At 44.5% G+C, this 16,802-nt stretch overlaps 1 protein-coding gene across 1 annotated transcript in view; it reads right to left on the bottom strand.

Moving 5' to 3' along the window:
• Positions 1 to 11,653: 11,653 nt before the first annotated feature.
• LOC310940036 (zinc finger SWIM domain-containing protein 6-like) overlaps positions 11,654 to 16,802 on the bottom strand; it is a gene marked incomplete at both ends in the record, with an annotated part of 48,451 nt that continues 43,302 nt past the window's right edge. Inside the window, 4 exons of the mRNA XM_083904954.1 lie at positions 11,654 to 12,519; positions 12,826 to 12,907; positions 14,213 to 14,376; positions 14,493 to 14,650. Of these exons, the coding sequence (XP_083761080.1) occupies positions 11,654 to 12,519; positions 12,826 to 12,907; positions 14,213 to 14,376; positions 14,493 to 14,650 (1,270 nt within the window). The remainder of the gene's footprint in view (positions 12,520 to 12,825; positions 12,908 to 14,212; positions 14,377 to 14,492; positions 14,651 to 16,802) is intronic.

Below are 16,802 nucleotides of genomic sequence, written 5' to 3'. Positions count from 1 at the left end.
ACTCTCTCTCTTGCTCTTGCTCTGATTATTTTCTCCTTAAAACCTTTCTTTATTCATTCACTTCTTGATGACTACACTCCCTCATCACGAGTACACGTCCTTGCCTTTCTCTGCGTCGAAACTCTCTCTCCCTGTCTGTCTCTTTGGTCTCTATAAAATCAATACCTCATACACTCTCTCTCTCTCTCTCACTTCTCTCTCTCACTGACATTCAGGCTCAGGAACCTGATAGGATTTCATTAGTACCTCTGGATCTTGTTGTATTATTGTTATCCCTCCCCGAAGAAGACGGGGATTAGCACAGGGGCTGGAGACAACTTAAAGTAATAAGCCTGGAGCCAACCGTCCTCAATCACACATGCACAGATACAGCAAATACACACACACACACCCACAAAAGGTGAGCAGGGAAAGGGAAGCAGAGAGGAGGCGGCAAAGAGATTCACATGCAAAAAAGGGAGGAGGAGGAGGAGGAGGGAGTCGTCGGCACAGCACAGCACAGCACACTGCCCCTATTGTTATTACCGCACCAAACCAATCACACAGCTTCATACGTGCAGCACAGAGATTGAGACTCGCAGCTTGTTAGGGAGGGAACAGTATGTTACGGGGAGAGAATGGTGTGTAACTCCTGTCACTGGTTCTGCATATAGAAAGGCCTGGGACTGGCCCGGGGCTATCTGTGTTTGCAGATGGGGGGGGGGGGGAGGAAGGAAGTGGGTAGATTTGCATCCCTTTGACTCTATATCTCTGAGCACCAGAGGAAGAGAGGAGAGGCTGTGTGAAAACACCAAAAATTAGACTGAGGGAGGGGGGGAAACTGCTGGTCGGTAGCCGCTGCTGATTGGTGCCGGTCGAGCTCAACTCATGCAAGCATTTAATCCAGTCTGATTTACATACTCCAGTGTTCGCCACAGTTGCACTTGACATAAAGTGTTTTTCACTAATGCTTAGCCCAGCCACACTCGTGAGAGGGAGAGAGAAGATGTAGAGCCGAGGCAGCGCTGCTCACACAACCAATGCACGGGGCTCGGAGATTGGCCATTACGTTGACTTGAATAGATTTCTTGTGTGCATGAATAGCCCAGTGAGAAGAGGAGAGGGAAAAAAAAAAAGACTGTTTCCTCTCCGTGGGTTCATATTGATATTCATAGTGCCTCTCCACCACGAGAGCGCAAATGTCACTGAAAATGGCCTTGATATATGCTCTCATTCTTTCCTCTTCCTGTCGCTCCATCCCTCTTTCTCCCTGTCTCTCTTCCCCTTCTTTGTTCCCGGTTCACCGGACGGACGGTGTCGGCTGCTACAAAAAAAAAAGAAGGCAGTTAGTGGATGGATGACAGAGTGAGTGGAGGACATCATGCTGTTACTCATTTAGGCCTTTTAATCAACGTGAGCCGGAATGTTAAAGCTATCTCCTCCTGAAAAAGTCCTCCTTAAGCTTGATTACGGTGTCGTTTATTCCCGCGGAGCAGCCCCAGCTCGTCGGCACACACCGCTCATACTCTTAAAAGTCACTTCACCAGGAATCACAAGCTCCGTTTTTTTTGGCTATTTTGCAAGAATTCGCCGTGCGAGGCTGCCACATTCGGGGCTTGGATTCTGTCTCTGCGTCTTCATCCAAGACACAAGATATTGAATTTTAAATGCGACATACAAAGACGTGGATGTTTATGAGATGTGCATGTGTTTTTTACGGCAGTGAAACCAGAAAAGGGGGAATAAGAGGAGTCGAGTGAGTTTTTCTCCATTTCTCAGCATCATTATGACATTATAAACACTGGCAGACAGATTTAGAGCCTTTGGACAGGCATCCGGCACAGTGCTGGCAATAACAGTGAGAGATGAGGTGAAAGTATTTTTGGGGTGGGAATAGTCAGATCACGGGTGCGTAAATCTCTCTGTTATCTGTTAATTGTCCTTGGAAACCGTCGGGGCGACAGCGAAGGCGCTGGCTCTCGTCTGCTGCTCAGACGTGTATAGGAACAATGTCGGGATCTGTCCGTGTTCCTCGGTGCAGCGGCTCGTTCGGTAAGTGACTTGTTTTATGCCGCGACAGGCGGAGGCAGCAGCAGGAACACGGTGCGAACAAGTTGGAGTGTGACTGAAAAGAAGGGCCCACAAAAAACATGTCATAAACTTGGTGCCTCAGTTGTCCTGCATCGCTGCATAAACACCAATGACTGCCTCAGTCTGTTTTCAAATGACGTTACAGTGTTTCTAACATCCATCCATTCACTTTCTACCGCTTTATCCTCCACATGAGGGTCGCGAGGGGTCGCTGTGCCAATCTTGGCTGACATATGGGGCGATAGGTGGGGTCACACCCTGGACAGATCGGCAGTCGATCACAGGGACACATAGTGACAAACATCCACTCCCACAATTTAGAGTGTCCAATTTACCTAATCCCCATATTGGATGTTGTGGAGAAAACACACAGGGAGAACATGCAAACTCTCCCGGGTCTTGAACCCAGGTCTTCTTGCTGCAAAGGCAAGAGTGCTAACCACTACACACAATAACATCCTTCCATCCATCCATTATCTACCTTTTTTATCCTCCAGCAGAGGGTCATGGGGGGGTACTGTGCCTATCTCAGCTGACATTGGGCGATAGGCGGGGTACACCGTGGACAGTTCGCCAGTCCATCGCAGGGCCAAACAGAGACACATACAGAGACAAACAACCATTCACTCACCCTCTCACACCTACGGTCAATTTAGAGTGACCAATTCACCTAATCCCCATATCGCATGTTTTTGGACTGTGGGGAGAAGCCGGAGAACCCGGAGAAAACCCACGCACACACGGGGAGAACATGCAAACTCCTTGCAGAAAGGCCCTTGTTCCGAGTTGTTCCAAACGGGGCTCGAACCCCGGAAACCCAGGTCTTCTTGGTGCAAAGGCAAGAGTGCTAACCACTACACACAATAACATCTGCAGCAAAAATCATTAAAAGCTGTGCACTGCAGTATTAAAGGTGTTCTGAAGCAAAAAAAAAAGAAGAACATGATCAAAATGCATATGCATGAGAGCAAATCCCCCGCAGAGCTGTTGCACATTCCAAAGCGCAGCTCCCCGATCTGGTGTTGGTTCAACTGACACTTGGCTGACTCGCCACACATGGCTCCGTATCTTCCAATTGCTCATAATGATTACTGATATTGGAACCAATAAAATATTTGTGGGCCAGAAATTGTGAAAGAATAAAATTAAATGACGTGTGTAACTTTGTTCTAACATTTTATGTCCCTCCGAGGCTCGTTCCCCGCCTCGCCTGAAAATGGCGAGAATGTCAAAAGACGTAAAAAAAAAAAAAAGAAGAAAAAAAGATGGCACCGCAGTGTGTGCTCAGGGCGTAAGTTATGGCCGTAACTTTCTCACTCTGTCAGGCGCTTTAACCGTCTGTCCTGGAGGACACATTAACTTGGTATCCTTAAATAAAGTCCTTTAAATAAAGCTGGGGGAGTTAAATAATGAGAAAGCTGCTCCCACTGTCCTTTCTGCTTTTAAATGAACCTCTGCCTTTCTTATTAATGTCCCCTTATCGCTCATCACAGCCACTGACCCGCTGCTGTAACCCCTTCCCACTCAACCACATGAGAAGCTCTGGCAAGTGGTCGCCGCAGAAGTAATTGAGGGCAATTTTCAAATTAAAATTTAAACCCCTCGTCCATCTTCATGGGGTGGGAGGCTGGCGGAGGAGAGAGGAGGGGTTTGGGGGGGGGGAGGCTTGATGACTTGATCAGGTTTTGTGAGCGAGGCAGGTACTCGGGCCGGGGCGAGGTGAGATGATGAACGAGCGGCATTAATCTCTGTGACAGAAAGAGAGGAGTTAGCAGCGGTGATAGCGGCGCTAACGGCTTTAATTAGCATTTAATCAGATGCCTCGGGGCCGATGGAGGGGGAGAGAAGAGATCAAGCTCCAACGGCCTTCTGTAAGACGAGTAGCAAAGGAAGACGGTCCCTGTGGTAGTCGACCTGATGCTGCAGGCAGTGTCGGAGAACACATGCCTGTGATCTTCTCTTCTCTTCGTTTTTTTTGTTTTTTTTTGTACTCCTGTAATGATAGCAGGCTCCGTGCATCATCACAAAAGCCCCAAGACCTTTTCTCAGGAAGAGGTAATGTTGTCTTTTCCTAGATAGTTTTTTGACTCCACATGTTAGGAACGATGACGGAGACACAACTGGGCACGGATCCACAAAAGCACGAGGTCTCCACACTTGGACTGAAGGGTCGTAAAGTGGAGAGGAAATACCTCGAGCATCCAGGGTTCATAAAGAGAAGTTACCTCATCAGCATAGACGATGATTAGTCGACTACAGTTGGAGGACGTCCAAGGTTTGAGCAGACAGACATGTTGCCGTATGGGTTTATCTGCACCAGGGTAAACGTTGAAAAAACACCCAAAATAAAACCTCCATTTGTGCCACTGACAAGCTGAAGCATATTATGCCTTGTAGTCACATGATAACACACTGTATGGTTTGAATCATGTGGATCATATGAATAGCAGCCTTGGTCGTTTTGTTCATTGCTCAAATTCACACCTACAGTGTATTTGTCTTTGATTGATCTAAATCCAGTCTTGTATAAAGTACCTTAAAGGGATACTTGAAGTACATTTACTGTACTTAAGTATCAAAAGTCATTTTCTGATTAGAAATGTATTTATATCGGCAGGTGACCTAACAAACTTAAATGATTTTGAAGTTCAGAGCTTTTATTCTGAAAAAAATAGAACTGACGGCTAACTTAAACTAAATGTTTGGTTTACAAAATAAAAGCACTGTGGTTGTCATGGACAAGGGAGTAGATGTCTGTGAAAATAACTACTTGCATTTGTTAGGCTCAAAGAATAAACTGTTTTTTGGTGTGTATCTGCGTCATTACCTCGTTTATGAAGCCCTGAAGATTCAAAACAAACATTTCAGCCACTGCTGAGAACGCTGTTGTAATCTCAGGCTCAGCGAGATCTCTGAAAAAAAAAACCCTGCTGGTTACGTAAACAGCATTTCTCCTGAACAGCAGATCCTCCTGCTCCGGGCACTAGTCCGGGCACATCCGGTTGCGTACATTGAACCGCAGAAGAAGAAAAAACGTCCGTTGTGGAGGTGTTTCACGAGCGACAGTGTCTTCTGACTCTGGGTCAGACTCCGGGGAGTCGTGACGAAGCTATTTTTAAACATTGTTAAAACAATGTTTTGATAATGAGTAGCAGTGCATCCACCGTTCCAGAGGGGGAGCTGCGCTTCTGAGAGCGGGTGTGCTAATTTTGTCACTTCCAGGTATTGGCCAATCACAAGACAGCTGGGAAAGCTTCTGGGTGCAAGAAACACCACGGCTGAGGAGAGTGTCAGTAAGGAGAGATTTCTATCGACTCATTTACAGCAACTAGGAGGTTTTTGACCATAAAAACAAGTTAATGTATGTAAGTAGACCTCCATAACTAACATATATGTGCAACAGGACCACTCTATGTGAGCTTTAACAGTATACGTATCTCACTCACATTGTCTTCGTAACAAGCTGGTGATTAACAACAACATCCGTATTGTTGGCTTAAGGCAGCAAACGTGGGTTTTTGTTTGTGACTGAACACGTTTTTTTTTTACTTTAACTTTTAACGATACGATGAATATTCAGTTGCTTACCAAGAAATTGACCCTCGACCACATTTTACTTGCTGATCCCTGGTGTAGAGCTCGTGAGAAATACTAAGGAAAACACTAACTAAGGGGCTGGATTGTTCATAAACCACTTTGATTCTAAAAGGAAGTTCTGGTCTCATGTTGTCTCACCACACTCTTTTCCATATTATAGCATCTTCCACAATGGCACAGTTGCTTCCTGTAGCACCCACAGCCTGTGTTCTTGTACTTGGTCAAACTATAAAACTAAAACATCAAGACCAAAATGTGTTGTTGACGCTGTGGCACACTGTGTGTATGTGTGTGTGTGTGTGTGAAGGAGAGGGAGTGGATGCTCTGGTTAGTTTTTGATGGTGACGATGAGGAAGAGGACTTTTGGCATGAAAGGGGTGAGTGTGTAATCATGATGTCATTAGGAGGATACAGTGAGACAGACTGGAGGAGGCTGCAGCACCACACGTCACCCAAGGGACATCATTACCAACTGGAAGTGAGCAGGGACCTGAGTACAGGTCAGACACACAGGAAGTGGACTCTCACACACACACACACACACAGACAAGTGTGCGCTTACTCGCATGGACACACACATTTACCTGAGTGTTTTTTATTCTCACACACACACACACACACATGGTTTCTCACAGCCAGACATCCATCACATAACAAATGGACAGTTCTGTCTGGCATGTGAACGCAGACGGGCGCTTTTGTTACTAAACCTGACAAATTCCTCAATATCTAAGTGGACACCTCTATGGACGAACGTGCCTGGCTAATGAGCGCACACAGATGGACGACGCACAAACACACACAACCAGACACACACACACGTGTCGACGCAGACCGGGAGCCCGTGCTGTGCTAAGCTGCGGCGTGTTCGCCCGGTGTATCCGTCTGCGCTTCATTACTGTTCACACGCAGACAGTTGCAGTGTTTTTGTGTCAATGTTTAATGAGGGGCTGGGAGTCTGGGGACCTTTCTGCTGTCAGGAGCTCCTGTAGTCTGGAGCTACCACCTGTTCCCATTCACTCCCTAAAGGCCTCAACACACATGCAGGAAAACACATGCAGACACACGGAGGCATGCAAACAAGAAGGAGCATGCACCAAAACATGTCGACACAAACACACCTGACAACACCACCACACGTACATCGATTTAGTCATTCTGTGGCACCACTGTCAGTGTTGGGATGCGTTGTAAACAGGTTAGTGCGGTCGGCTGCGCAACACAAAGACGCACAAAGACGACGGGAATTTTCAGACCGATCAATTCCGTATTCATCGTCAGCCTCGTCTGAGATGACAAGTGTGACGGCTGCTGCCGAGCGAGAGTGATCCGTCTCTGACTTTTTCTGACACCGCCGTTTGATGGAGATCTGCACCGTCCAGACTGATGCGTCGACTGACGGACGCCTTCAAACTCGTCAGCCTGCGTTCAGTTCAGCAACGATCCATGACAGACCTCTTGAGACAAAAGTGCAGCTGTGCAGAAAAAGTTTCCCGTGTCAGGGCGCAGGGGTACGGAGGAGTGTTAGGGGCACAGAAAATTGAAATTAATTAATTAATAAATAAATAAATAACAAAACCCCAGCATGAATTCTGATTTTAATCTCAGACTTGTCAGAATTCTGACTTTTGTCAGGATTCTCAGACTTTTTTCTCAGACTTTAATCTCGGAATTCTGACTCTTCTCAGACTTTAATCTCAGAATTCCGCTTGAATCTCAGAATTGTGACTTTAATTTCAAAAGTCTGACTTTTTTTCTCAGACTTTAATCTCAGAATTCCAACTTTAATCTAAGAATTCCAATTTTTCACAGACTTTAATCTCAGAATTCTGACTTTTCTCTGACTTTAATCTCAGAATTCTGACTTTTCTCTGACTTTAATCTCAGAATTCCAACTTTTCTCAAAATTCCGACTTTGATTTCTGAATTCTGACTTTTTTCTCAGACTTAAATCTCAGTATTCCAACTTTTATCAGAAATCTCGGTTTAATTTCAGAAATCAGAATTTTCTCAGAATTCTGACAATCTCAGACTTTAATCTCAGAATTCTGACTTTTTTTTTTTCCTCAGAACTCAGCCCTAATACTTGCGGGGGAAAAGCAGCTCAAAGACATGAATATACATTTCAAAAAAACTAACTTTTATTAAAAACAAAAAAACAAACAAAAAAAAACAAATCAATTATTGACTCATTAACAAGATTATAAAACAGTGATTTTAGTTACATAAATAAATTGATATCGGTGTATCAAATCTTAATTTCATAAGCATGTATACATGGGTCATTGTAATAAATAAAATGGGAGAGCAGAAGTTTCCTACACAAACAAACAAAAGAAAATCAAAAAATAAAAATGAAATAAAAACAGCGAGAGAGAGAGAGAGAGAGAGAGAGAGAGAGAGAGAGAGAGAGACTCAGAGGAAATTGTTTCTGAAGAGAACAAGAGACACTGGACAATGATTTTCACTTTTTTTTTGTTTCCTTTTTCACCAAACACACGTGAGGAATTGCTTTGTGTTAAAGCACGAGTTTACACAGCCATTCGCTTACTAATTAAGGACACTAAAGCTGGGACCAAGGTGGGTCGTCTCTCACCTCTTAGAACGCGTTTGGTTGTTAGACAAGATCTCCCGTTTGGTTACTTTAAAGCGTTAAGACAAGGCAAGAGAAAAGGCTGCTTTTTATGTTTCATCGACACAAAGTAGAAAAAAAAGAAGAAGAAAAAAAAATAGAGTATGAAGAAGAAGAAGAAGAAGGTAAATGAATGACAGGACAGCTGAACATTGCAGAGGAGACACTGGGACAGATTTGAACCTGTGTGTAACGGCCATTTAGCGACATATGTGACACTGACTTCAGCCAAGGCTTACATTCATGCAAGGCTGGCACACAGATTTCTTCTTCTTTTTTTTTTTCAAAAGCCAGGTTCTGCTCCAATTAGTAAAACACATTATCGTTTACCCCCATAGGATCCTGTGGAAAAACTAGGCTAGTACAACGGCTTACATGCATAATTAAGTACTTCAAGAAATCCTGTAGTGTTTTCAAACATTTATCGACCCATGGCCTCAAGTAGTCTACTTCTACCCCCAATGCTTTAGTCAGCAGGAATGAACAACTTTTCTTTTCTTTTCTTTTTTTCTCTCTCTGTAATTACCGATTTGACTCGACTCGCATTTCTAAAGGGGGATCCAGCATCTCGTGTATGTATGAACGCCCGAGGCCTCGTGTTGTGAGAGTAGAAATTTGTCAACAAGGTCAGTCTCGTCCTTCTGATATGTTCTGTTTTTTAACCCAACAAAAAAAAATGAAGAAAAAGGAAAGAGGTGAAAAAAAAGACAGAAAACAAAAGAAAGAGAAGGAGAGAGAGAGAGAGAGCAAACTACAGCGGCTTCAAGTATTTCACATTACATAGAATACTCTGTATAAATTAGTTAACATATACTTTCAGATCCTCCATATTCAGACATATACTATGGCATATATACAGAGTACAATAAATGCTCGCTCACGTTGTGTCATGTGTTTGTCTTTCTTTTTTTTTTTTGTTTCCTGTAGTCAGTCATTTATTTGTTCCGCCTTTTTTTTTTTTTGTCTTTTTTTCTTCTTCTTTTTTTTTCTTTAAATCCTGTGTAGAGAAATCCCTGAGAACGTTCTGGTTTTTGACAATTTACTGAAGGTTCCACACGATGAACTGTAACAGCAGAGAGTCTAATTTACTATGATTCACATGCACATAGTTAAAAAAAAAAAAGAAACAAACAAACAAAAAAAGACACTGGCCAAGTCTGAGAATGGACCATACCATGGTGGCCGCAGAGATGAGGGGGGGAACAGGACGTACAAGTCTTCTGAGTGCCGATTTCTTGAAAAAGGGGCGGGGTCTAAGTACCAATGCCAGGGCAGTGATGATGGACAGCGGGACAACCTTGGTGTGAATCTCTTGTTTAATTAACACTGTCGGGTCTCATCTGAGATGATAAATATCACGATAGCGCCAAAAAAAAAGAGGAAAATAATTGGGAGCTGGTTCAGTACCGTGTCATGAGGTAGTCGTCTCCCTCCGGGTATCTAATTGGGTAACCTAATTTGGGGGCTGTTGGGAAGCACCAGCTATACTGCATTACATTAAACGTGATAATAATACTTGTTATCTTTGGCTACATCCACATTACTTTGTTTTCATTTTTTTTTTAAAAAAGGAAAAAAAAGAAAAAAAGGAGGGGGTGTAAATTCTGCTCTGGTTGTACATGGAGTCAACCTCCCCCTGAAAATGGATCATATCTTCATTTTGGTTTGAAAACAGAAGCACAGAAGCAGCCGATTGGTCGTTACCAGCCACGATTTGGCCAAAATCCGGGTTTTACTTTCCACCCAAGTGTGTTGTTCGACAGACCGTATATACAAAAATGGACGTAGCCTTCTCGTTTAAACAAAAAAAAACAAAAAAAAAAACAGGAAGGACAGAAGTAGCGGTTAGCCACTAGGGGAGACTTGGCTAACAGTACTTCTCACTTGATTTATAATGTCCGGTCAACGTCGTCCTGAGGAGCTAACGTCTCGGTCACTAGTTTCAGGTCTTCTTCGACAGCACATGTTGTAAAATCTTGTAAATTATGCTCCAAATGGACGATAAAGCATGGCTAATGCAGGCGAAATTCTGGTTGCAGAAGCCGATCGAATGTGTGACTTGGAAACCGGAAAGGCTACGTCCATTTTATTATGCAGCCTACGGTTGTTATATCTCAATAGTTATAATTTACCAAAACGAAGCAAACAACAGCAGAGCAGAGAATCACGTAATATCTTTTTTTTTTTTCCCCAAATGAAAGCACAGTAGTTTGGATGTAGCCTTCTGTTTTTTATGGAGTAGCGCCTGCTCGCTGTGTTTCGACGGGGCCGTACCTATGTTCCCCCGGGTCCTATGTTCCCCCGTTTTTTCCCAAAAAAGGTCCTATGTTCCCCACTTTGTATGTGACAGGGGAACATGGGACCCTCTGGGAGAACAGTGGGGAACAAAGATAGGACATAGGACCCGGGGAACATAGGACTGGGGGAACATAGTTACCCGGGGAACATAGGACCCGGGGAACATAGGTACGGCCCTGTTTCGACAGGCACCCGTAATGAAGTTATGGGTGAGACTACGACTATAGAGCAACACCGAGGTGAGCTCGGAGCATTATTATTTCGTCATGAAGCTAATGCCCGGGACCCAGAGAACAACCAATAGCTTCCCAAGTGCCAATGCTGCTGCTTCTGCTTCTGCTGTGTCTGGAGGAAATGCCGACGGCAGCTTTCTGTCAGTGCTAAACCAAGCTGTGCCAATGCCGAGCCGAGCCGAGCCGAGCCGTGCAGCGCTGCCCAGCTACCCACCGGTGAGGGAGCGTAGACAGAGGGAGGTTCTCTGTGTGGTTTAAAGCCTTAGTTTCTCTTTGAGGATGATTTCTTTTCTTCCGTTTTTGCTTGTACACGAGCGCTATCGTCGAAGGGCTTCCGCCGCTTGACGACGTATACCTCATTATACACTGAAAAAAAGGGGGGGTGGGGGGGAATAATCAAATAAAGATGCTTCAAATAAAAAATAATAATGATAAAAAAAAGCCATTTCACTTTTCGTTTTTCCTCTCGCACACATGTAGAGAAACACACACAACATTCACAACGTGACAAATTTCCTCTCTTCTGAAAAATAAAAACACGTATGTACATGTAGTAGTAATAATGTTATTAATAATAATAATAATAATAATAATAATAATAGTAATGTTTATAACAATAACAACAGCAAGAACAATAATACCACGTGTGGCTCTGTTGATTTTTTGTCATCTTTTTCCTTTCTCTTTTTGCTTCGTTTTACAAATCGCATCCCTCCTTTTTTTTTTTTTTTTTTTTTGTCTGTTTTTTTTTTAGAAGTCCAAAAGAAGTTCAAAAAAAGGCAGACTCAAAGTTAATAGAAAAGTACTAGAGTCAGGACGGCCCTCAGCCGAACCTCTCCCTCACAAGCATCATTAGTTTCTTTTTGCCCTTGTAGATCTGTTTCAGGTTGTCTATGAACTGGGTGAACTGAATGTGTCCGTCATGAGCCATCATGAAAGTCTCCCGGGCTTTTCCCAGGAACTCGATGAATTCGCTGTAGTGGCGCGGACTAATGTGTGTGAGGCGTGAGTGCGTGGTGTTGATGTAGGCCCCGATGGTTGCGTCTAGCAGTTGCCTGAGTGGGGCCTTGTCCAGGGACATCAGTTTCCCAGAGTTCCTGCGGCTGTGCAGCGCAGACACCATGCCCGGCGTGGTCAGCGTGCACCGCCGCAAAATGTCCGAGAGCACGGTGGCGCACTTCACGCTCTTGACCACCAGGGGGATGACGGCGGCCAGCTCGTTTTTCCCCAGCGAGTGGCTGAGGGCGCAGGCCCACAACACGTCGTTGATGGCCGGGTGCGTGTCCTGGTTGTAACTTAGGTTCAGGTGCGCCATGGCTAACGTCGCCAGCTTGTACGCCCGCATGGGGTAGCCGCGGTGCTCCATGTAGCGCGCTATAGTGAACAGCTGAGTGTAGCTCATCCCTGTCGCCGCTGCGTCCAGTACAATCTGATAAGCTGTCTCAAAGGCAATGTGGTCCTTTTCACAGAGTGTGAGAGCGGAGAGGGCGCAGTTCTGGGGGTCCTTCATGGCGCACTGGAGGGCGAGGGTGCGGGCGGACGAAGCCAGGTTCTCCTGCTGGTGGCAGTCCAGGTGGAGGCGGACGATAGTGCTGTTGGACATGACCGTGGTGGCCACGATACTGGTGGCTTCTGTGGGGGTGAAGAGGGTGAACCAGCTCTGCATGATGCTGTCCAGCGCGTACACACCTGGGGAAAAAAAAAAAAGACAAAAAAATGATTAGAAATTAGAGCTGAAACAAATAATGGATTATCAAAACAAGATATGTGATTGTTTTAGCTTCTTAAATGTGAATACTGTCTTTGTTTGTTGTCAGTAAAACCTTTTGGTTTGTGGACAAAACGAGGCATTCGAGGACATCGTCATTTCCAGGTTTGACAAACACTGATCAACGTTTTTTTTTTTTTACATTTTATGGACCAAGCGATTCTTCGAGAAAATAAAACAAAACAGTTGGGGGGAAAAAAGGACATTTAAGAGTCACGGTCACTAACCGACTTCAGTGGCACATGTGACTAACCAGCGCACCATCTCTCTTCTCCTCCAGTTTAACGTGGACAGCGTTATTCTCATTACCTGAGGGATAAGGAACAGAGTGAAGCAGCGGGAGAGAAGAAAAGTTGATTAACTGCAAGTTAAATAACACTTAAACGGTGGAGAATGCGGGTAAATTTGGTTCAGTTGGTAACATTTGAAGTAAAGAAAAAAACACGTTTTCAATGAATACAAATAATAACTGTCTCACTATCCATTTTAATTTGAACCCTCAGGGGCGTGAAGTATAAATAGATCTCTTGCTGGTCTGGATATTAGAAAGAATATAAAAGCATCATAGTGTTCTGAGATGATAAAACCTAAAAAAAATAGGATTTTAAGTTTCACAAACGCCAGGTTGTACATCTCTAAACCTTTATATCCTCAAAAAGACATTTCCAAGGATTCTTTTTCGAGTTGTTTCAAAGACACAGTGAGTCACATATTAATATCACACAGACTGAACGTAGAAAAAAAAGGGCATTTCTCTTCCGCTTGAAGTTAAAACTGTAATCTGGGTGAATCTAGAGAAAGCTGAGATACAAAGGCACAAAATCCACGATACACTTCTAGCACGACTCGGCTTGGTTCGTCTCGACAGTTGAATAGAACCTAGTACTTTTTTAGTACCTGCTCCTCTGGTGAGGTTTTGGTTTATTTAGCATCAGCGCTGCTGAAAGCCGGCGATCCTGAGCCAAAATCACAACCCGTTCAGCCGTATTTTAGCTCAGATGGAGTCTGCGCTCCGATCATGCAGGAAGTACTGAACTCATCTTTTTTAATGAACCGATTCTACATGATTCAGTTACACCGAAAAAAAAACAACTGGTTTCTGTCTTTCCTATAAAATGACGTCACGGCAGTTTCCTGCAACTATGCTAATGAAGACACTGCAGAGTCACGCAAGAACCGTTTCCTTTTAGAACCTCTCCAGCCAAATAAAATGAATCTGGAGCTGCAACAAATTGAAATAATATTACATGTAAACCTATACAGATATAGTATATATGCACAGAAGTGATAGTTTGTTGCATTAATGAAAATTAAGAAACACAAAAAGATAACTTGAGTTATGAAGACTTAGTCCTTCCATTTTTTGTGGAAAATGAAATGAATGAAGCAATAGTTGGATTTTATGTAGTTCATGCTTGAGAAAACCTGCCTGGATCCAAAGATGGACACATTTCAAACACATGTTTTGTCAGGATTAGGGTTGGTCACATTTGTCATAGACGTTGGATGTGATGCACGACGTATTAAAACACTTTTATTTATCACCTTGATCTCTAAATAAGAAAGAAGAAACCTGGTATAGTGTAAAAGTGCCATATGTGAGCAGTTCTGTACCTGCAGTCCCAGCTCCAGGGAGACTTTGAGCAGCGTGATGTCGGGCAGGCTGTCCATCAGAGTGGCGATCTTGAATGCGTCCTGTGCAAGTTTGAAGATGTGAGACGAGGAGTGAATGTTTTTCTGGATGGACTCCAGGACTGTTTCCAGCCTGCGACTATCGCCTAAAAAAAAATTAACGCATGCGTGCGTTAGAATGGGGGGGAAAAAACATTCTCACAAACCAGTTGCCGCATATATTGGCATGCGTTAATATTATTTCTTGTGCGGGTCTGTGCACCTTTGGCAGCGGTGAGCATGGTGGAGGCCAGCTCACACTGCTGAGACTCTATGTGGCTCAGGGTGAACCAGCGCGGGTAGCGATTGGGAACCACCGACACAATGTGGTGAGGTCGCGACAGGTCACCAGACGAGGCTGTCGACTCCAACACCGGCAACCTAATGGTGGACAGAGAGGCGCAGGGAAAGTGAGCACCAAAAGGAACGCCGTCATGAATCAGAAAAACTTCAAAAAATAATTATAAGTCGAGTACAAAAAGGATTATGCTGGCATTAAAAGGGGGCCCTCGGATATAATAATCCGAGACACCAGAGGTCCATAAATCAGTAACATCACAGTGAGATCTTGTCTTTCTTCTTTCAGTAACAAGCAGACAGACAGAGATCCTGTACGGGGAGGGAAAAGTCGTTATTATGATGGTCTAAAAAAGTGACTTCAAAATGACTCGGGTGATCACAGGGGGATTACAGTTAGCATATCCCTGCAATTTACTCGCAACCTAGCATTTAATCACCTAGAAACCGAGGCGTAATTAGTATTTTCTTCAGTCTAATTGGTCATAATGAACTCGGAGCTGTGCAACACCTGCTGAAGGATGAAGGCGCTCCGCGAGTTTTCTTTCTCTCATTATAATAACTCTTGACAGGGCAGAAGCTGCGCCCCGGCACCGGCGAGCATCACCGCCGTTACCGCCGCCGCCGCCGCGGCCAAGCTCATCTCCTATTCTGCTTCACTTCTCCTCCCCGCGCTACCACCTCAGTTTCAAAGGTCTTCTTTCCTTCAGAAGACGGTGCGCAACCTGGCCTTCTCTCTTCTCAGCCAATCGCAAAGCTTAATTGAGTCCGCCGGGAAATTAGGGAATTCACCTTCCAGCCCTGCAAGGCTGGACACACATCAAACAAATACCAACACACATGAATGAAGAGAGTCGGTATGTGCACACGTGCACACACGTGCACACACACACCTGCCCTTTTGAAAACACATCAAAGCAGTCCGGTAAAAGCAATGTGATGCTAAATGCCAGTTTCAATTTCAGAGCGAAAAGTGCACGTGATACTGTTGCCACCTGAGTGAAGGCAAGCAGCCTCCATCGCTTTCACTCGTTTTTTTTGTTTTTTTCGGGGCCACGAGAGCGGCTCGTCACCGAGCGAGAGCAACGAAACCAGTCGAGGAGTGCGCGAGTGTGAAAACTCACACATTTCGGACGCCCTAGCAACAGCAGCACACATCTAAGGAGCTGCTTAAAAGCTTCCACAACGCTGGGGCCTTCTGGAAGATTCCTGGGGTGTAGCAAAGCACAAGGAAAAAAAAAAAAAGAAGAAGGGCCCTGGGTAAAGATGGAGGCCTCATCAACATTCCTGTCTTTGTTTGGTTTTCACCAGAGAGCCAGAGGCCTCCATTGGACGGGGGAGCTTGAGAGGCCTGGGCCTGCTGAAAAATAACCCCCAAAAAATGTGGGCAGGAAAATCCATACTGGGACATTGTTTCAGGAGAAACAAACAACAACAACAAAAAAAACCTAAAAGCAGAGCTCTGAGGTGTTCAGTCCAATCATGAGTGATCAGTGTAAACTAAATGATGCAAACACGACTGTCAACACGATCGCAAAAAACAACACTACGAGAGCTCTCAATTCAACGTCGAGTGTGCTTAAAATGTGAAATTAAACTCGTATGTCTTTCGCGGCGCTGCCGTGGCTGGATATAAATATACATCACTGATGTATAAAGCGCGAGCAGAGTTAGCTGAAAGCGGGGGACAATCAATCGCTTTCGTGAGGAGCGGCTCAGGTGTCAACCGTGTCCCGTGGCAACGTCACAACTTGTGTGGTATCGGCTGGGTATCGATCCTCCTCCGTATCGCCACATATCAAAAAAAAAATGAAGTCGAAATTTCAGCAAAAAAAGCACCCAGCATGCTCTTTGACCATGATCTACTGTCACCGTGCATGTGACCGGCTGTCTCGAGCAATACAGGAAGTGAATACTATACTATACTATTCAATACTATAAGAGAGATGCCACACAGATAACCAATCAGGAAACTATAAAAAACAACAAACATGTGGGAAGAGCAAACTGTATGGCAGGTGAAAGAGAAGGAAAAAGAGGAGGAAGAAGGAGTGAGACGTTGATAAAAAGCAGCCCCGCAAAGGTTTTTTACCCAAATCCCAGGGCTTTGGGTTTCTGGTCAGCGTCACCATGACGACTGACTTCTCCCCCCCTGAGACGATAAACACCTTTCACTTTTCATAATCTATGGAGCACACATCCGCTGGAAGACCTCCACACACTGTATACACAAGCG

Source organism: Microchirus variegatus, assembly GCF_963457635.1.
Source record: "Microchirus variegatus genome assembly, chromosome: 18".
NCBI classification, from domain to species: Eukaryota; Metazoa; Chordata; class Actinopteri; order Pleuronectiformes; family Soleidae; genus Microchirus; species Microchirus variegatus.
The sequence above is the reverse complement of the archived record's forward strand: the minus strand, read 5'-3'. Positions and strand labels throughout refer to the sequence as shown.